The sequence below is a fragment of the Electrona antarctica genome, assembly GCF_951216825.1.
Source record: "Electrona antarctica genome assembly, chromosome: 10".
Taxonomy (NCBI): domain Eukaryota; kingdom Metazoa; phylum Chordata; class Actinopteri; order Myctophiformes; family Myctophidae; genus Electrona; species Electrona antarctica.
In genome coordinates, this window is record NC_136791.1 from 13,303,575 (window position 1) to 13,325,258 (window position 21,684).

Here is a 21,684-nt window from a genome sequence, read left to right on the forward strand (position 1 = left end):
TGTGGCCTGTTTTGTTCACGGGATTTGGAGGAGTTATACTGCCTCCCTGAGGCTAACTGCAGGCACTGCACTTTTGTGTTCTAGGCACAGCTATTCTCAAGGAGTCACATTTCTCCTTGATTGTCATTGCTCCAGTTGTACATTCTACAGTCTCAGTTCTTTAGTAAACATAAATCTATATAGACCTACAGATTCAGGTCGGGATACCAATTGTATCCAGCCAGAGAGAAGTCATACAGGATACAGGAGTGATACAATTATTATAATAATGATTATTAATTGTAGAAGTAGTAGTAGTAGTAGTAGTATTATCAAAACAAAAAATGTGTTGTCACACAAGAAAGGGTAATGGGCATCCTCATGTAACATTGTATAAACTGAACTAAAATCTGGAGAAATATCATTTTTATTCGTGGGGCAAATTTATCAAAGGCAGAGACAGTCCATTATTTTGATATAGTATTTTAATGCACCTGTGTATTTTTTGTAATGTTTTATTGTTGTAACTGACTGCCGGTGTGCCAAAGACGAATTTCCATTTTATGTCAATTTAATGGACAATAAAGTTTTCTTTATCTTTATCTTATCTTTAATTCATTTGCATAATCTTCTTCTCCAGAGAAGGGAAAGATGGACTGAGCCTTGCATGGTTTTTGCTGACCAATTCAGCCCATAGGTTCATCCTTGTTATCTGACCAGTTCAGCCCATAGGTTCATCCTTGTTATCTGGCTAATAAAATAAAATATTTTGAAAACGGTCTCAAGTAATGTAAAGTACAGACAGTACACATAACATGATTAGAACACGATTGAACATGGAGCATGGGTCTAATATTTCTACAATTGCTACAATGCGTACAAAACCTGTAGTCATATCCACCATGCATGTTCAAATCATGTATAGCCTATTTTACATTACTAAATACTTTTTTTCTTTTTTTTACATTTTGCACAAAATATCATCCAGTCATGCGCCATCTAACGGGCAAACGTATTCTGATCTCATTGAATGAATGATCCCCCCGCCATCTCAACCAGTGTCCGGTCACGGTGCCAACAAAAACCAACAAACAAAAAAACACAAAGCCATTCCTTCAAACAGGGTCTTATATCATATAGGCCTATGCAATATGTGTGTAAAAACTAAAAACACGCATGCATTAAATTGTAAACACGGCCCACGTGACCCAGCCAGCAGCACGCAGCAGCAGTAGCGACCCACCACCAGCAGGCTGCCTTGGCGAATGACGGCTGACTGACTACTTGGAGGAAGTTACTGTCTGCAGGGACCCTGGATTTGGCTGCAGTCGATGAAATGTAAACTCCTCTATTACCTTAAGACAAACTAACACACATTGGGTAAGAGTCGTTGCATTTATAGGTCCAGTTGGGAACTTGGGAAGCGTTTGGAGCGATGCAAAGGGGGGGCGTGATCAGATCACGTTAGCAGCTAACCCAGGGCTACAAAAACAAACTTGACAGGCCTCTGACTGCTATGATGCTAAAGCTAACCACAGCTAGCATCAGGGAGAATTATTACACCCGTTGTGGTTTTGTGCATAATTTGTTTACATCGATAGTGGAACTTTCTTTTGGTGACGCGAGAAGCCTGTTATAGGTAACTGCTATCTGTGCTAAAGACTCAAGAGCTTCTGCTTATTTCTGCTGCTGCTACTGGGAAGTAGTAAACCACTGTGGTGTGGTGGTTAATGTTAGCCCTGATCTGCTAATGTGAGCTAATCCTTCACATGTGAACGTGATGGATTATAGAGCTCTATTGCACACGATTAGACACTTGTGTTGCCATCAAGGAAGTCAAGTCACCACAGCGTGTTGTTTAAACAACCACAACAACCGTGCTTTTAGTGTTTATTATCATCTACAGACAGCAGGTGTTTGCTCAGTTCAACTTTAGGCCTACACGAGTTTCATCGTTTTAAGTGCTATCGCGAGATTATGCGCTTGTCTGGCATGATGCTACTATGATGCTAACGAGACACATTTGTTTGTTGTTGTAGTGCGAACGAATAGATGGCTAATTCTGTGCTGCAATTGCGTTCAGATATATAAGGCTATGTGGACGTTAGACATGCATGAGTTACAGTTCAGTGCTCACACTACTGTACTGGAATGACAGTATTTGTGCATGTATGGCTGGCTGAGTTTATCGGTTAGCATGCTAACGCGACAGTTGGACATGGCTATTTACTGGAACCGACTTGATGCCTCAGATACCACGCCATGGTAACTGTTACTGTACAAACATCAGTGGTGGTAATCACAGTTTTTTTTTTACATGAGAAGGACCACAATGGAAACAATTAAAATAACTGCTATTTTCAAATGGCCTAAATGTATATGGGTGGTTACTGTATGTTTTGTAATAATAATCCAAATCTAGTAACTAAAGTTTTCAAATAATTGTAGTGGAGTAAAAGTACGATATTTGCCTCTGAGATGTAGTGGAGTTACTGGAGTAGAAGTAAAAGTACTGGAAATACTTCAGTAAAGTGTAAAAGAAGAAGAAGAAGAAACACCTCAAAATTGTACAGTACTTATAGTAAATGGACTTAGTTACTTTACACCACTGGTTTATGGACATTATTTTAGTTGCACATAATTGCTTCGTTGGCTCTTGGGCTTGTTTTTGGTTTCACTTGAAGCTCAAGCTAAGTGTGTGGTTTTTCTGCAGCACTTGTGGTTATTATTATGTCACTTAACGGTCATTAATGGCTGGGCAATGTTTATATCTATTTGTCAATATCGTGATATGAGAGACTATTAGATATCGGCTGGCATTTTATTTTTAGACACTTGTTTCGTATTATTGTTGTGTGACAAGGCAGTAGTGTGGTTTCCTGGTTGTATTCCTGGTTTTATTAAGGCTGCGTTGAGTAAAGGGATGCAGTTTCCTGAACTTACCTTACCTGACAGTTCTAGCTGTTCTATTAGTTTGCACTTACCCACTTGTTATATCACAACATCAGGCATTACTGATCTGATGACTCATACAAAATATCATTTACCAAATATCATTTTAATATATGTTGTGTGTACCTGGGGGCTCAGCCAGTGTGTGCCCACTGCCCAGACCTCGTTGTGAGTGTGAATCTCACCCCCAGTCTTACCTCTGATCTCTCTCCTCTCACACACTGCCATTGGTTTCCTCAAAATGTCAGTCAACACTTCATTCACAGACATAGCTAGAGGCAAAGTTGTACGATTAGTCACACGTTTCCGCAGTGAAATCTGTTCTCCGCATTTGACCCATCTCTTGGAGCGGTGAGCCGCAGCGTGCGCCGTGCTCGGGAATCATTAGTTGCTGAGTGCCAAGCAGGGAGGCATTGGGTCCCATTTTTACAGTCTTTGGTATGACCCGGGCGGGGATCGAACCCCCGACCTCCCAGTTTCAGGGTGGACACTAACCACAAGGCCACTGTCTGGTCAGGCAGCATATTTTACTTCATTCTAAAGTGACTGGGTTGCATTTTTTAATGGTTGTGATGTAGCCTAATATACTCTTGTATTTATGCAGGCAGACAAGAAGGCAGCAGCATTCATGGATATTGTGGACACCCTTAATCATTTAATCCCTAGTGACCAGCTGGATGACTCCCTACTAATAGGTCAGAATCTGGAGTGTGAAGCAAGTAATGAGTTTGGAAGTGTCGTCGAACTGGAGGATTCACTGAAGAACATGCTCAGTGACAAAGATCCCATGTTAGGATCTGCTCAGTTCAATCTCTTGGACAATGAGGACTCCAGCTTCCAGATTGCCGGTCCAACGGGTATGTACAAAGGCAGACATGACATTTACAACACATTTAAATTAGTTAACATTTAATTCAAAATTGACATCTTAACATCTTAAGTGAATCTTTATATTCTGACTAGGGTTTTGATCCTTCAGGATTTTAACAATTCCGCTTCCTTAACGGTTCCCTTTAACGATTCCTATTGAACCCTTAGGGCCGATTCATACTCCTATTTGAAATGATTTCGGCTCGTCAGAAATTTTCAGTAGCACCGAAGAGCCCCGACTTTAGGACGGTACCCGCCCCCCGAACCTCAAATGACGTCACATTGTAGGCTCTACAGAGCCGAACCGACTTTTATTCGGCTCTAAAATAGGAGTATGAATCGCGCCTTAGAGGTCTGGAACTCTTGAGAGTGTACAAATGGAGCAAAATGGACCCTTACGTGTCCGTCCTTTTGGTTCCACTTGTACACTCCCAGAGTTATGGTAGTCCTTGAAATTAAAACAAGTTTGAGAACCACCAGTATTGACTTTTAATGTTTCAGGATTGCTTGCTGACCTGGGAGCTGAGTTGCACTTGATATGATTAAATATGGCATAAACTACAATTGAAAGTCTTTGTAATTGCAGGTCTTGAGGTTGCTGCCACACAACCAGGCCTCGGTGTTGCTAGTGGTGAGCTGAAGAGCACGGAGACTGCAGTAGTCAAGCGACCTGTCGGGCGGCCAAGGAAACATCCACTTCAATTAGAATCTAGTAAGTTGGTTATCATTCAGTATTATTACATATATTATATGTATTAAGGCATATTTGTCTTAATAGCTAGTGATCGTTTTAAAACTTGTTGGCAATTTGCTTCTTTCTTTTTTTTTAAACAGAAGAAACTGATGGCCAGGGACCCACCAAAAAACTACCCACAGGAAGACCTGGAAGGAAACCTGTGAACAGGGTGAAGAAGTCCTTTCTAATTGAGAAAGGAGTCACAGGTGCCCAGTTGAAGAAAGAATTAACCGATGGAGGGCGGATAAATATTGATGATTTTAGTGCTGGACTGTGGATAAATCCTGTGGTCGTACTGAAGCGATTGACTGTCACAGTCGGAGGATTCAGGATCGAGCTGCTTCCAGGGCCTTCGTACGCAGCAAATGCTGACGCAGGCCAGTCGGTGTGCTTTGATGACACGTTTTCATATTGCGGAGATATTCAATATGCCATGTTGCAAGACGGTGCAATCGATGCACAGGCACCAGAGAACCAGACCAATCTAGGCGGTATTGAGAGCATCTCCACTGAAGACGTTCCCCTTGGGCTGGGCCCATATGTAAATCCAAACGAGGTTCAGGCGGCCAACGGGGGACTCGTGAGAAGCCCCCACACAGTAGAGACCAAACTTGACAATCAAAGCGATCCCGCAAAGCACACGCCAGTCAGTGCTGAAAACGATGCCGTTAAGCAGCCACTGAACACACATGGCACCGATTCAAATTGTAAGGAAAAAGTAAAGACTCTGGGCCCAAAGCAGCTCAAGTCTAAACCAGGACCGAAGTCTAAGAACTCGTCTCCAAGCAGCACGATGAAGGGACCCAAATCGCCACAAAACAAACCGGCAAAAACCGGCAAAACTCTGAATGAAAAGAAAGACGTGTCATTGAAAAGGCACGGAGAAGACGTCCAAGACGAGCATGCACCCAAAGTGCAGAAAATGCAGGACAAACACGCTAATAAAGTAAAGCCCAAATCGCCGGGTGCCAGCAAGAAGAGCCCGTCGTCTGACAGTGGCCCCGCTGAGCCGCAGGGACCAACCAAGAATTCACACGTTGGTTCCAAACTGGAGAGTTCCCCACCAGCACATGGTGCCTCAGGTAGGGATGGTCAATATGAAAATTACATGTTACGATTATTGTGGCAAAATTAATTGCGATTATCAAAATTATGGCGATGATCAAATGGCACTTTTGTTTACCACAGCCAGCATCGCTATAGTGGTGAGAACGTTCGCCAAAAATATCCGATTTACAAGCTCACAACCCCTTGCGATGCACTGCGTTGTGAGCTTGTAGATCTATTTTGCCGACTATTTATGTAGAGTGAAATAAGAGCGTTACGTACCAAATGTACATATACTTTACAGGGTATATAGAGGGGTTTTAAGTGGTGCTCAATTTGCAGGTCAACAAAAGCAAATTCATCCTACTGTATGGACAATTTCCGATCAATTAATATCACAATACGATTATTGTGAGTGTTTGTTATCAAGATGAACGATTATTGTTCCATCCCTGGCCACAGGTCACTCTTCAAAGTCGATGGAGGATGGCGGGCAAGAGAAGTCCAAGCTCAAGAAGCTAGAGAAGTTCCTTCAGAGGCATAAAAGTAAAACTGTACGAAGCCTGTCTGTGGACGAGCCACAGCTGTTCATTCCAGACAATGCACCGGTGGTGAAACCGCCAGTGGAACCGCCGGTGGAACCGCCGGTGGAACCGCCGGTGGAAACCGTTGAAGAGCAGACCACCAGCAGCGACACAGTGTGGGATGGAAACCACTGTGGTCTATGCAAGAAACACCACAACAACACGTGGGTTTTGCACTATTATTATTTAAAGTAAAGTTCCGTTGTGTTGTACAGTTGCTGCCCTGACTATCATTTAATTTGGTGGCGGATCTTGTTTAACAAACCAAATATTAACAAATATATATGAAAGGTGAGATTTTAAAAGTGACATTTCCTTTTTATTTATGAGCATAAAACACCTTAATACTGGCTTTGTTTAGGTTCATGGTGGGGTGTGGACGCTGCGACGACTGGTTCCACGGTGACTGCGTTGGCCTGGACCTGACGAAGGTGGGTGAAATGGAAGAGGAGGACCAGATGTACGTGTGTCTGAAGTGCTGCGCCGAGGATCCGGACACCCAGAGCACTGTCGAGCTAGAGGCCCAGGCCAAGCCTGACCTCCAGGACAATAAACCACCTCCCAGACAAGGGCCACCGCATCCGCCTACGTCACCTGGGGCCAGGCCGCTCAAGAAGGTAAAGGAGAACACCTTTCAGTCCTCTTAGTACCAGGGCTGTCACGATTACAAATTTAAGTTGACGATTCATTGTCACACTAATAATTGCAATTAACGATTTAATTAGCCCTTTGCTAAGCCCCACCCACTCCACTCTGCGATGGCAAGCTGTCCTCACATATTGAGATGCATGTTTAATGACAGGATTTCTCCGTATAAATCACTAATTTCAGTAAACAAGGCTTGCAGTAGGCTATGCACTGGACAAATGTGCATGACATTTCAATAAACTAGAACTACGAGGGGGAAAAGGGGAGAAACAGTATCCATCAATCAACTTTAACGACCATCCGGCAGGAGTTTTCATTTTATGCATCGTAAGACTACGGTTATTAGTATTATTGCCATCACCTGGGTGGGTCAGACGTGTAACTTTCCCGATGTTTGTGTTCAACTACACAGCCATGCAAAATAACATTTTCATTCACAAAGGCATAAGGGCTACAGATGCCTTAAAACCTCAACCACCAGATCCAGAAACAGCTTCTTCCCCTCAGTCATTATTCTACTGAACTCTTTAACCAAGAGATAGTCTTTTTGAGGTAGGGTTTAGCGAAGGGCTAATGTGCGTTTGGTGTTGAACATTGGAACATATGAATGGAAATTAATTTATTTTTGCCTTTTTAGGCTTCGTAAAGATAGCCTGATGAAGGCCTTATAGGCCGAAACACTAAACTGTTTCACTGCATTTGAAGACAGTGTGCAGGAGTCCCTTCTTTTTTTAGGCTTCGTAATCAAAAATTACACAGGGAAGATGTCCAATAGTTGATATATACAAAGAAATTACAGATATAAATTTGATACATAGCGGAAATAGCTGATCTACAAGCTTACAACGCCTCACAAAATGACGTGTAAGATTGTAGATCAGCTATTCCTGCTTTCCTTTTATATGTGACAATTCTTTCAACATGGAAATGATTAACTCAAATAATTGTGATTATGCGATTATGTAATAATTGTGACAGGCCTATCGTATTACTCATTTGGCCTAGAAATGGAAGTGTCTTATGTGTCCTGGTTGCCTTGTCACCTTTGTTCCCCAGCCATATCAGCCATTGATTTTAGCCAGTGTTACCGCTACATAATAAGGGTTTGTTGTACTTTTTTTTTGTCCTGCTTTTTGTGAGTTTGAGGTCTACGCATGGGTGTTTGGTAAACCACGGTATCTGCACCACAATTCAGTGTCTTTGTCAGTTTGGTCAGAAATCACATTTTTGTACACACGCGTTCCTGTCTGAGAACTTAACTACGGATGTCTTTCTGGTTCATGTGTACCACACACGTCTGCCTCATGGGTTCCAATCAGTGTTACTTTTGACAGCAAATTTTGTATTTAGTTTTAGTCATAGACCTTTGAATAAAATGTCAGTTAGTTTTAGTCATCTGAAAAGTTAGTCTATTTTTTTGTTGACTAAATATAAGATTTTAGTCGACCAAATATACAGTGCATTTTGTCGAAAATAATAAGAATTGGCGGGCCTTGTTGGCATCGTAATGACTGATTTTATACTTTGTTACTTACATGCTGAAACCACAACCAAACATAAATTGACTTCTCTTCTCCACTAGTCCTTCCCTAACATTTTAGGAAATTGCCAGTATATTTAGTCATAGTTTTAGTCATCATAGCTTAGTTTTCATTTCATTTTCAAAAGTGAAAAAAGGTAGTCGACGGGCATTTTTCGTCAGTTTTAGTCGACAAAATTAACACTGGTTCGAATGCAGGTTCATGACCCGTGTCACATGTCATCTGCTAGCTGTCTAATCTCCCCTTTTCCATACCTCTCCAATGGTCTGTTTACTGAAGCAGGATTGTCTTAAAATATTTAGCTTTCCTAGTTTTATGTCTTAAGTTTGGAGATTAGTTTACAGTTTTGAACAGGATTTGTATTGTGTGTTGTTGCTAAGTTGTTTGTGTTTCATTCCTACATAGGAGTCTGAAAGAAAACACTCGACAGAGGACACAAGCCAAAAAACAGGTATCTTTTTACATTTGTTTGTCTAGTTCATATTATGTTCTCAGCGTAGTAAGTAATTAACCCATTGAGACCTGAAACAGTTTTCTGAAAAACCTATAGTTTCTATATCAGTGCTGCTCAAACCTTTTCATGTCAAGGAGCCCAAAAATGATACGCGTTTGGCCACCCATCTGAATATATGTTGTTCCAGGGACCCCCAGAAGCAAAGATCTGAGTTAAATGAGTTAACTCTGATAGAATATTCAAAGATTTGCACACGTTTTCACGATTACAAAAAAATAGCAGAACTACAAGCTCGTAGCACAGCACTCGGTGCCACGCTATGAGCTTGTATATCTGCTATTTTTCAATAGCTAAAGTATAAAATAATGGTTAAGCCTTGCCGAGCCACGAGGCCCATAGGGTAGGAGCCTATCTCCCGTTTCTGTAGCATGAGGCAGCTTCATGCACATGTGTACAGTACACCCCCTGGACATGACGCTATTTCAACTTATATTGTCAACCCCAATCGAACCCATGTGGCCATATATCACATAGACCAGGGGTTCTCAAACATTTTCATACCACGACCCCATATTATGATGGGGCAAAATAAATGCTGGCGCCATCATCATCATGAGACTGATTGAGGAGTCAAGTTGCCGTCCTCTTCACGTTGGCGATAAACTCACTTTAATTTTTCTTTTACCGTTGACACAAAACAAATATATATATATATATATATATTTCTTCTTTTTACCATAGTTTGAGAACCGCTGACATAGATAGATGATTGATCCCCGGAGCGTGTCTTACTACTAAGAACATATTAACTATTGATAACATATTAACTGTTGTGTTTTCTTAGTTCATCCAAAACTGGAGATGAAAAGGAAGACTTCATCTCCAGGTGTGAAGAAACCGGTGTCCGTGGACGAAATCAGGAGGAGTGTGCGGGATTCTCTCAAGGAAATCCTCTTGCAACGGTAGGCACTCTCCACATCCAGATGACAATCGCCACTATTCACTTAATTCAACAGGCTGTGCTTAAAAAAAGAAAACTGCCACGTGTACTGTATGCTGTGGTAACTGTGTGGCTGTGAATCAGGGTATTAATTGTTCAGCAATCAGCACAGTATCACAGCAATGCATGCACTCCACTTGTTGGGTACAGTTGGGCTTAAAGGAGTAGTTAATCCATCTTATTGTCTATCAATTATACAACTTCAAGAAATTAATAATAATAATAAAATAATTAAAGTGTTCATGGGTGTAATTTATATAAAATAAGTAATTTATTTTGCTGAACCATTCCTTTATTTTTAACATAATTTAACTATTACGTCATGTTTGCCCCACTTAAGCATGAACTGTACTGTACATGAAATTTCTCACGGACCATGTTGACACTAACTCTGCCTACCATTAAACTTTGTAGCCTTAAGCCTAACATGAACCCCACTAACTTTGCCGTAACCATAATTACTTCAACCATACTTAGTTGACTGGAGTCCCTCAGGGCTCTGTAATTGGTGTGCTCCCTTTTGTCTTCTGCACAGAATCTTTTCGCCGAATATAGCAGACCTGCTGTTTTCGCTGAATGTTTCCCCACGGAATAGCCAGTGACATTAGGGTCCATGTGCTTAAACGTACCACCACTAGTGCTTGACCTTGACTTGATGTCAGTAACCCATGGACACAGTGTTTATTATAAGGGCATACACAGGCATCGACATTTGTTGCTGAAGCCAGGCTAAACGAGACACTGACTCTTAGGACTGACTGAATTTTTTTTCTCAAGATTCAAGTTTATTTTCATTCTTAAAAAAAAATCAAAATAGCTGATCTACAAGCCCACAATGCATTGCAGCATGGCAAATCAAAGACATGTGCTTGAGCCTCACGATTCATGAATCACTGACTCATTATTTAATCCCCCCAATTCGTTTATAGGGGTAGAAGCTTCGAGTTGAGCTCAAGTTCTGTAGAACAAGCTCACAATGCGTTGCGCTGTGAGCTTGTAGATTCTTTTCAGCATGCAACCAAGTGTGAAATCGGCCATTAGACGCCACCAAGGCCTGCCCAAATACATTTTAGTCGACTAAAAATCAGTAGATTAAAATCTTAAAGATATGTAGTCGACTAAAATTAAATCACCAGTCCAAAGCTCTGAATAGACAACACAATGACGCTATGTTACTTTTCAATAAAACTAATCGATGCTTTTCACTTGTTTAGGTTGAAGGACTCAGATTTGAAGATCATGTCAGAGAAGGCCTCTGAAGTTGCCAAGAAGACGGAGAGAGAACTTTTTCATTTGTATAAAGACACTGATAGCAAGTACAAGAACAAGTACAGGAGTTTAATGTTTAACCTTAAAGATACCAAAAACAATGTAAGTTCACTGTCAACATGGAGTGTTATAATTGAAATGGAACAAAATTCATATGGAATATTTACCACGTTTATTTGGATACAGGCATGATTTGTTGTCTCATCTGAATTTTGAGCTTTTAAGTTCTATTTAACTGTATTGCAGGTATTATTTAAGAGGGTTCTAAAAGGAGAAATATCCCCAGCTCAGTTAATTCGAATGAGTCCCGAGCAACTGGCCTCAAAAGAACTGGCTGACTGGCGCAAACGAGAGAATCGCCACGTAAGTAACCCGGTGACATTTTCATCAATTTGTTTCAAAATGACAGCTGCTGGTTCTTAGTTCTGTGCTTACGAGAATAAATAAATCAAATTTGTGATGAAAGTAATGAAATTCAGAAAAATGTTCCTCAGAATGGATTGGATAATGGTAACTAAAACGGCAAAAAACATCTTTTCAGACTATTGAAATGATTGAGAAACAGGAGAGGGAAGTGGAGAGGCGTCCCATCACAAAGATCACCCATAAAGGAGAGATTGAAATTGAGAGCCAGGAGCCAGCGAAGACATCCGAGCCCCTTGAGGTGGAGGTAGGAGACGGCACAGTCTTGCTAGATTCATTTCCAAGGGGCAGTTACAAACCCCACTTTGAATTGTGAGTGGGTTTTGATTGGTCACCCACATCTCTGGGGTGAGCAAAATGTAATTCAAACTGGGGAGTGGCAGACTAATCTGCCAGGGCTATTTTTTTTTGCTGATTTGTCTAGCTTCTAGGCTATGGAGACCTCCGTTTTTACATCTGAAAAAAGCTGAGCTCTCACACTTACAGTACACAACTAGAAAGGTCGCAATTTAATTTTTTTTTAATTTCAAGTCACACCTGTGATCATGTGTAAGTAATTCGGAGGGTATTCATGCCCCCCCAAAAAAATTCTGCAACAAACGGTTATTTTTTTTTGCATTTGCGGCGCCCCCTATGGATGAAAATGGAATTGCTTTTGGCTTTTGGTTGATTAAACCACCCGCGATATCTGATTCAAATTTGGGGTGGGTTGGATTTGGTTTGTGATTTGTGGCGTTTTTTGTAAAATAGGCCCCTCCCACTAACTTCGGAAGCCGATTACGGCCGAACGATACGCACTATCAAAATTCCGCCTGTGGTGTTTTCAACGGAATGGTCCAGAGATCATGTGTACCGATTTTTGTGAGATTTGGACAAAGTTTGTAGGAGGAGGAGCAAAAAGTGTGTTTTGGAGAAATTTCTAAATGACGCAAATGGGCGTGGCCTATATGGGGAGATGCGTCATGACCCAAGGAATCCAGGGACAAAATAATTTTGAGGCCGACCGATGTAATTATATGATAATTAATTTTCGTAATTATTATGAACCTCCCTGACAAGTCTTGTAACTATAGCTATTATGGTGTCAGAGAAAAAAATACTTGAGTTGGACTTTTAGATCTTCCCATGTTAAGTGAATGGGGAAAATGAATTCACTAATTAATTAATATCAATTAAACTATACAACATTTATCTATAGCAAGCACACCATTCCCGATGAAGTCGGTCGATTTGACATATGGCTCAAGTGCGTACAGTCAAAACTGTGGGAGGAGTAGCGTTTCAAAAAAAGTCTTACTCCAGTAAAAATTAAGTGTTACAATTACAATAGTCTGGCAACCACACTAATGACTGAAAAGAAAAGGTAAGGGGAACAATAAAGTGTTACAATTACAATAGTCTGGTTGCCCTTTGGGCCTGTTTTGAAACCGAATATAGCTAAAGTATAACTTTAAAATACCAAAAGGGGTTCCCGCCCGTCACTAAACCATTCTCCAAGAAGGGTAGAAACTAAAATCAGCCAGAGAATGTATCATTCATATACTGTACAGTACTATGCTGCGTGAATAAACATACAATTTGATAGCATACCATAGATCGCATACCATACCATTTGATAGCATACCATAGATCACCCAGGTTTTATGTTTTTTCAATCCCCACACGTGTATGTATAAGTGTTGCAACACTTAAAATGTAGAATATGAAATTTTAACGGTAATATCGTATCGATATCGCAATATTTGGCATAAATACAGAGATATGAAATTTTGTCCATATCGTGCAGCCCTACTTGTAATCCAGAGCCCATAGAGTATAGACAGAGTTACGACAACTACGTTCACTTCATGGGGCCAGTCCTCTTCTACATAGACTTCTATTGGCGAATAGGGACACCGGAAGTTTATAGAATCTATTGTAGTCGATAGGGCTCGCGCGAGTACATGAACCACGTGACCGGGCTGTTTTCTGCCCCCTTAATGTCGCAACTCTGTCTATACTCTATGGCTCTGTTGTAATCCAAACGTACACGCGTGTGGGTATAGGGATAGGGTGGCCTGGCTGGGTGTATGACTTGACTACCGCGGCCTGAATGATTCAGCCCTGCAGCCCTGGTGTGAGATATGATCTGGACAACAGATGTCATTATGAAGTTGAGGATAACATTGACCACTTCTGTGTCTTAGTCATACTTCTCTCTCCTTTCTTTCGTAATCTTTTTTGACTCAGACTGACAGCTTGGTCATATACTTCTCTCTTTGTTGACGTTTTGTTAACTCATCCTCCTGCCGTTAACCCAGTGGTGGAAAGTAACTAAGTACATTTACTCAAGTAATGTACTTAAGTACAATTTTGAGGTATTTGTACTTTACTTGACTGTATTCCAATTTCCAATACATTTACATCTACTCCACTACATCTCAGAGCCAACATTTGTACTTTTACTCCACTACAATTATTTGAAAACTTTAGTTACTAGTTACTAGATTTACATTTTGATTAGAAAAACATACATTACTGTAACCACTTCAACCCTATATACATTTCGACCATTTGAAAATAGCTGATCTACAAGCTCACAATGCGTCGCGATGCGATGCATTGTGTGCGACCTCTCTTTTCTATTCAAATATGAATATAAACTGGAAAGGTTGCAATTTTGAAAAAGTGAAAAGTGTGGTTGCCGCAGTCGCTTACATAGGCCCCTCCCACTAATGTTGCTAGCCAATTACAATGTCGCGTCAACCTTGTGATCATGCGTAAGTAATTCGGAGGGGATTTATCCCCCCAAAATCATGTTTTTGCAACAATCGGTTAAATTTTTCGCATTTGCGCCCCCTATGGATGAAAATGGAATTGCTTTTGGAACTTGGTTGATTTAACCACCCGGGACATGTGATTCAAATTTGGGATGGTTTGGACATTCCGTTCGTGATTTGTGGCATTTTTTTGTAAAATAGGCCCCTCCTACTAACTTCGGACGCCGATTACGGCCGAAGTATACGCACTACCAAAATTCTGCATTTGGTCTTTTAATCGGATAGGTCCGGAGATCATGTGTGCCGATTTTTGTGAGATTTGGACAAAATCTGTAGGAGGAGGAGCCAAAAGTGTGTTTTGGAGAAAATTCAAATTTGCAGGATTTTTTTCCCCTGACGAAAATGGGCGTGGCCTATATGTGGAAATGCATCATGACCCAAGGAATCCATGGAAAATACATTTAGATTTGACGACTTACGGTTCAAGAGTTATAGGGAAAAACGCAAAGTGGGCTGTAATAGCGCCACCATGAGGCCGACTAATTCCCTTTCAATTAATTTTCATAATTATTATGAACCTCCCCCCTTGTAAATATGGCGCTTACGGTCTCCAAGGGAAAAAAATACTTACCCATTATAAGTCTATGGAGAACTAATTAATTAATATCAATTAAACTATACAACAGATCTCTTAGCAAAATACAAGCACACGATTCCCGATGAAGCCGGTCGATTTGACATATGGCTCGAGTGTGTGCGGCAAAAACTGTGGGAGGAGTAGTGCGGCAAAGTATCCAAATGTACAATAACAATAGTCTGGTTGCAACCACACTAACTACACAGCGTTTTTCAGACATTTCTACAATATCACATCACTTTGTGAGCTTGTACAATGTAGATACTTGTTTTGAAGTTTATCGAATTATTCAACAATGGTAATGTGCTCCCCTCCACAATGTTTTTACATGTCAAAGTTAGTTATGATTTTGTGCATAAACGTTTGACATTTTTGGACAACCAATACAAAAATACAGATTTGGAAATTCTGCTTTAACACGCAGCCCGCCAGAACCGTATAACCGTACCGTGTTAAATTAATCGTCTAGCCTGCCAGAAACTTAGCTATGTTTTCCAGGGGTTTATATTCTTTAATCCATGTTTTGATCCGATCATATCGTTTAGCCATCGTTCGTTAGCAAACAGTCCAAGTGGGACAGTGGCCGCGGCCATTTTGAAGATGCGCTTGCATTCAATTGTCCGCGTTCAAATGCCTGTATCTCCAAATCGGCACAATGGATGTCGTTTCTTGTGAAAACAAGGTTTTTCAACGCCGACAGCAGGCACTGTGATACTCGCGGTCAGGTTTCTTCTGCACCGAGCGAGAGAACAACAACCGGTCAAGACACCACACACAGCATTTTGTCATTGTAACATGCAGTTACAGATATTTGGCTCTTCAAAATAAGTGTTACATGTGACATGCGAAAATCTTGGCAATGCACGATTTAATTCTGGCGGCAAGACGGTTACAATTTAAATATGCCACAATGACTAGTTTTCCTTCTTTTTCTTTGTCCATTTCTCAGCCTGAGCCTGCTCCCAAAGTGACAGAACCCCTACTCGATCTTCTGCCACTGGAGACATTGGAGAGCATGAAGACTACTAAGGATACTACCGGACAACACAAGTCTCATTTATTTGACCTACACTGTAAAATCTGTACAGGTAGAACATTCTGAAAATCTCATTTCAACCGCATGTTTGGGGTTTGGCACATGTGTTCTTCCCTATCCTGTTTCTGACGTGCACTATTTGCTTCGTAAGGTCGCATGGCCCCCCCTGTGGAAGAGGCACCTACCAAAGTGGTTGCTACTACTGTTGTAAGGAGGCAGTCGGCCCCCTCGGAAGAGCATAAGAGCACAACCCCGCCTGTGAGGGATGAAGATCTGCACCTCTCCGTTTTAGAAGAGAGCTTCCTTAAAGCCAAGTCTTTCGTCTCAGAGGGAAGGTAAGGACACTTTAACGCTGCTTGTAGCGAGGTCTGTCACAATTATTACATAATCGCCTAATCGCAATTATTTGAGATAATCGCAATTATTTTAGCTGAATTGTCATTTGTTTCCATGTTGAAAAACGTCCATACATTTAAAAACATTTTTTCAAAAATTGCAGAAATAGTAGATCTACAAGCTTACAGCAGGTGTACAGCAGCAAGTTAATAGATCAACTATTTCCACTATTTTGTAAATTATTTCAAAAGAAAAACTATTCAAAATTATGAAATGTCTTATTGATTTCTTTATATATTTAATTTATTTGTCATATCTGCCCTGTGCAGTTTGTGATTACGAAGCCTAAAAGGCAAACGGAAATACAAATTGTGTAACGTTCCAATGTTTAATGCAAAAAAGGCAATTCAATCGTCAACTTCAATCTGTAATCGTACTTGTGTTGCGTGTCATTACTATTTATTCTCGTGCCTTTGTGGCGTGTTTATAATGTGAACCTTTTCTCAGGTCGGAGTTTACGAGTGGCAGAGCTGAGGAGGCAGCTTTCCTTTCCAATCTGAATAAGCTTTGGAGAGGCTTCATCAACATGCCTGCGGTGGCAAAGCTTGTGACCAAAGTCTTTCCCGTCTCTGGCATTTTGGACAACTTAACAGAGGTACACAACCATGCAAGTGAACATAGTAGGGATGCAAATTCATTAAGTGAGAATTGCTAACCTTATCAATCGAGTAACCGGTTAGGAGCTGGGTTTTTCCTTTTTTTTTAATCTGGGAACTGTAATTTCCCTCAATAACATCCAACATAAAAATCGACATTTTGATTATATACAGAAATAATACAAAAGGCATATTATATATATTCCTTAATGAAATATTTATTTGACCATTTGAGATACAGTGCCAGGCAATGGCATCTTTTATGAGGAATAAAATTAAATGAAAAGTGCCACCGTCTTGTCTGTCACATCACATGCAAAAGCAGAGACGTTTCTGTGGCTACCAAGGTGTCGCGACTTTTTTTTACCAGCCCACATGTGCGTTCCTCGGGCCAAAACCGCCCAATGATAGAACTGCAGAAACGTCAATTAATTCTTAACTGCGTTTAGTTTAATTGAAGAATTTCTTAGCGTTGATTAATCTATTTTCGATTCATTGTTAACATCCCTAAAACATACATAGACGGGTGTTCAGATTAGAGTAAGCTACATATGCTATGTCACTATGCAGCTACTCATAGTTGGGTTTTATGACAGGATCTTCCGGACAGTATCCAGATCGGTGGAAGGATAAGCCCACAGATCGTGTGGGACTACCTGGAGAAGATCCGTGCGACTGGAACAAAGGTTAGTTTGTATGTTGTTTGTCTTCGTTCTTAACCACTTATAAAGCCGGATTTATATTTTTTGGGTAACTGTGTTGCATGGCAAAAATAGCCTACCTACAAGCTTGCAACGCATTGTGAGATTGTAGATCAGCTATTAATAATAGCAGATGCTTATAACTCATAGCTAGCTAAAACAATGCAAAGAAAATAACTTAAAAGCTTCCTAATGGTTAATAAAAACCAGTAAAGTAAATTATACATTTGGTGTGATTCCCAAGACGATGGTTCATGCTTGGCTTTACCCATAGAAAATCATGGTATACTCCAGATAAATTCAACATTTGGTAGAATTTCTGCTACAACACAAATGTGTGAGATGATGATAAAATGTTATTTTCTTTTTGTGCACTTGTTCTTCTAGGAGGTATGCCTGATTCGCTTCTCCCCAGAGACGGATGAAGATGAGATCTCCTACACGCTCCTGTTCGCCTACTTCAGCAGCCGCAAGCGCTTTGGGGTCGTCGCCAACAACTTGAAAAAAGTGAAAGACATGTACATAATCCCGTTGGGTGCCACCGAGAAAGTTCCACACCAGCTGGTTCCTTTTGATGGTCCAGGTGAGCGCAACAATTAAGAGGCGGTGTTACATTTTGATTTGTATTAGCCATAGTCTTTTGAATGCAATTTCATTTAGTCTTAGTCCAGTTTTAGTCGACTAAATCTAGTTGATTTTGGCGGGGCCATGATGGCGTCATAACGCCTGATTTTACACTTTGTTGCAGGTTGAAATGTGAGCTTTAGATCTGCTATTTTCAGAGCGCAACACCTGAGCGCAACCAAATGGGCATTTGCTGACTTCATTGTCAATGGAAGTCAGCAACATGAAGCAGCTACAGTATGACGCGTGAAGCTGCCGCAAATTATGCTGTGATGCGGTTTTTCATCGTTTCATCTGCCTGTCTGAACGCACCATTCGTTTTTAGATACTTAGTTGTAGTCATCATAGCTTAGTTTTTTTTATTTAGTTTTCATTTTGTCATAATTTTAGATTAACACTGAAAAGAGGGTTTGCACATTGTAACATATACTTTTGTGTGTTTCAAACGCTAACCTGCCCTTGTGATTCAACAGGACTGGAAACAAACCGTTGCAACCTCCTCCTTGGACTCATCATCCGGCAGGGTCAGGGACCTAAAAAGGACTTCCTTCCCGTGGACATTAATGAAACGGCCAGGATCATTCCTGAGAGCAAGCCCCAGAGTGTTCCCATGCAAGACATTCGAGCCGTAAAACAGGAAGAGAAGCGCTATCTCACCTCCCTGGCTCCTGCACCGGCTAAGGAGGAAAAATTACTAAATGCCACCGAAGATGCTGATGTACCAGTAACAGAATCCTTTGAAGAAGCATCTGCCACTGAAGAGGGCAATAATCAGGACTCCAACAAACCGCTACGCTTTCTACCAGGTGTGTTAGTTGGCTGGGGTGGAGAGTTGCCTCCCCTGCCAGATTTTGCTAAGCCAAAGCCAGCAGTCTCAAGAGACCCAAGGACCCAGCCAGCTCCCCCCACAGCGACTCCTCATCGCTTTGTCATCAAGAAGAAGGATCCAAAGCTTGTTCAAGGGCAACCAGGGCTTTCGAGTCCTGGAGCTTCCAGTGCCTACATTCCGGTGGTAAGGAATGCTGTAGTGCTGAACCAAGGTGCATCGGCCTCTCTGACAGACAAGCCGGATGCTGTAGCACTATACCGAGTTGCATCTATCTCTCTGAAAGACAAGCCGGATGCTGTAGCGCTATACCGAGTTGCATCGGCTTCTCTGACAGACAAGCCGGATGCTGTAGCGCTATACCAAGTTGCATCGGCCTCTCTGACAGACAAGCCGGATGCTGTAGCGCTATACCAAGGTGCATCTGGCTCTCTGACAGACAAGCCGGATGCTGTAGCGCTATACCAAGGTGCATCGGCCTCTCTGACAGACAAGCTGGGTGCTGCAGCGCTGAACCAAGGTGCACCTGTCTCTCTGAAAGACAAGATGGATGCTGCAACGCTGAACCAAGGTGCATCTGTCTCTCTGAAAGACAAGCCGGATGCTGCAGCGCTGAACCAAGGTGCATCTGTCTCTCTGAAAGACGAGATGGATGCTGCAGCGCTGAACCAAGGTGCATCTGTCTCTCTGAAAGACAAGCCGGATGCTGCAGCGCTGAACCAAGGTGCATCTGTCTCTCTGAAAGACAAGCTGGATGCTGCAGCGCTGAACCAAGGTGCATCTGTCTCTCTGAAAGACAAGCCGGATGCTGCAGCGCTGAACCAAGGTGCATCAGTCTCTCTGAAAGACAAGCCGCCAGATGTATCCACCGAGGCATTCTTGGCAAGCTTGTCAACAGCTCAGGGTGGGAATGAAGCTGCCGGCGCCACCATGTCCAAGAAAGGAGAGGTTAGCCTGCCACCCGAAACTGAAAAAAGCAACCCAGATGGGAATTCCATGACGCTCTCGAAGCCCCAAGCTGCTTCATATGTAACCAACAGCTGGAAACTCCCCATCGCCATCAGTGGAATCCTGAGAAAATGTTCTGCATATTCCAATGTGACTGAAGAAAAGAAAACAGGGGTGGTGCCCGAGGCTACTGGGAACAATCCAGCTGCTTGTGTTCCACAACCCGTTCCTGTAGTGCCCGAGGCTACTGGGAACAATCTAGCTCCTTTTGTTCCGCAAACTGTTCCTGTACTGACCAGCATTAGGCATGATCCTGCTGCGGCATCTCAACAAGAAGAACCTCAAAGAAACTTGAGTTTATCCCACACTGAGAGCAAAGCTCCCTCTATTTCCCAGGCTAACATTAGTCCTGCAGTCGCTGCGACTACATTTGCACCGTCAGCCCAACTACCACAAGCGGTCCCTTACACAGCTACTCACACCGAAACCACAGATTTCCAATACGAGTCGGTGATGGCACAAGTTGACCCAACGTTTAGAAATGCTGCACCATTCCCAGCCCAGCAGCCTCAGGTACCTGGTAGCAGTGTTTACCCCTGTGGCCTGCCTCCTAATGTGATTCCACTGCTGCAGGATCATAATCATGCTCCGCCATGGGCCCCTGACGGACCCATGTCTCACCACGCTCCGCCTGGACCACTGTTGACCTACGCTGACAGTTACTCATCCAACGAACCCCCGTCGTCAGCCAAAGACTACAAGCGGTTGTCGGACGAGTACAGCGACCCCTGGGAGAGGCCTCGGCACCCTGAGGACCCCAGACGACACAGACACCCCAGTGAGTCCCACCACGGGAAGAAGAGCAGACACCATGACAGGGAGCGTGCTAAAAAGCACGAACGCAGCCACGAGGACAAGTACAGAGATGGAAGTAGACACTCTGAGGACCGCCATGGCGAGCGCAGAAAAGAGAGGCATCATAGTGACGAGTACCGTTCTAAGGAGAAGGACAGGCACAGACACAGAAGAGACTCGGATTATGAGAACGGCAGGAGAAACTCAAAAGACAGTTAACTCATGAGTACGGCATAAGTTCTAAAGACCGTTAAATCATGGGTTTTGTATGCCAGGTTGCAGCTGTGCCATTTCTTTACAATTGTACTGTTTTTTAAACTGTTATTTACAGTACTGCTAATATGTTTCATCGGATGTATCGATACATGCGGACATCTCTTAATCAACATTTTAATGAAACGTTTTTAAGTTTTAACATTTTCATTTTGTATATGTATCACACTTGCAGATCTGATCATAAATGCTCTAAAACGCAAGCGGTTGTTTTCAATTCCATAACATACAGCACAAGTGAGGTACATGGATTTTGAGTTGAGTTCAATTGGGTTTGAAATGAATGTAATGCAGCTGACCGTTATTTCCATGAAAAAAGAAAAAGAAAACCGTAAAAAAATCAGCCACTTCTGGATTTTCTCAATTTCTTTATTTTTTAAATGGCTGTTTTCTAATACATACAAATTTCTATTGACAACGTTGTCTGTACATTTTGGCTTGTCATGTAAATTAGAATTCAAGTGTGCCTTTGCACTGTGTTTATGTACAGTCCGTAATAAAGCTAATGTTTTTTTTTAATTGTTGATTTA

At 41.8% G+C, this 21,684-nt stretch overlaps 1 protein-coding gene across 4 annotated transcripts; it reads left to right on the plus strand.

The window, feature by feature from the left end:
- Positions 1 to 1,197: 1,197 nt before the first annotated feature.
- Positions 1,198 to 21,673, plus strand: phf3 (PHD finger protein 3). Of its 4 annotated transcripts, none has more exons than XM_079513216.1 (17): positions 1,198 to 1,317; positions 3,627 to 3,788; positions 4,388 to 4,513; positions 4,636 to 5,619; positions 6,047 to 6,332; positions 6,530 to 6,785; positions 8,763 to 8,808; positions 9,656 to 9,773; positions 11,026 to 11,182; positions 11,327 to 11,443; positions 11,622 to 11,750; positions 15,849 to 15,987; positions 16,087 to 16,270; positions 16,779 to 16,926; positions 17,524 to 17,613; positions 18,016 to 18,211; positions 18,726 to 21,673. In XM_079513216.1, exons 1-17 carry the CDS (start codon positions 1,311 to 1,313, stop codon positions 21,098 to 21,100), a joined length of 5,520 nt encoding a protein of 1,839 aa, XP_079369342.1. In that variant the 5' UTR covers positions 1,198 to 1,310; the 3' UTR covers positions 21,101 to 21,673. The 4 variants fall into 4 exon arrangements, with proteins under 4 accessions (XP_079369342.1, XP_079369343.1, XP_079369341.1 ...); XM_079513217.1 differs by having other exon boundaries at positions 1,240 to 1,359; XM_079513215.1 differs by having other exon boundaries at positions 1,293 to 1,359; positions 3,536 to 3,788.
- Positions 21,674 to 21,684: the final 11 nt, after the last annotated feature.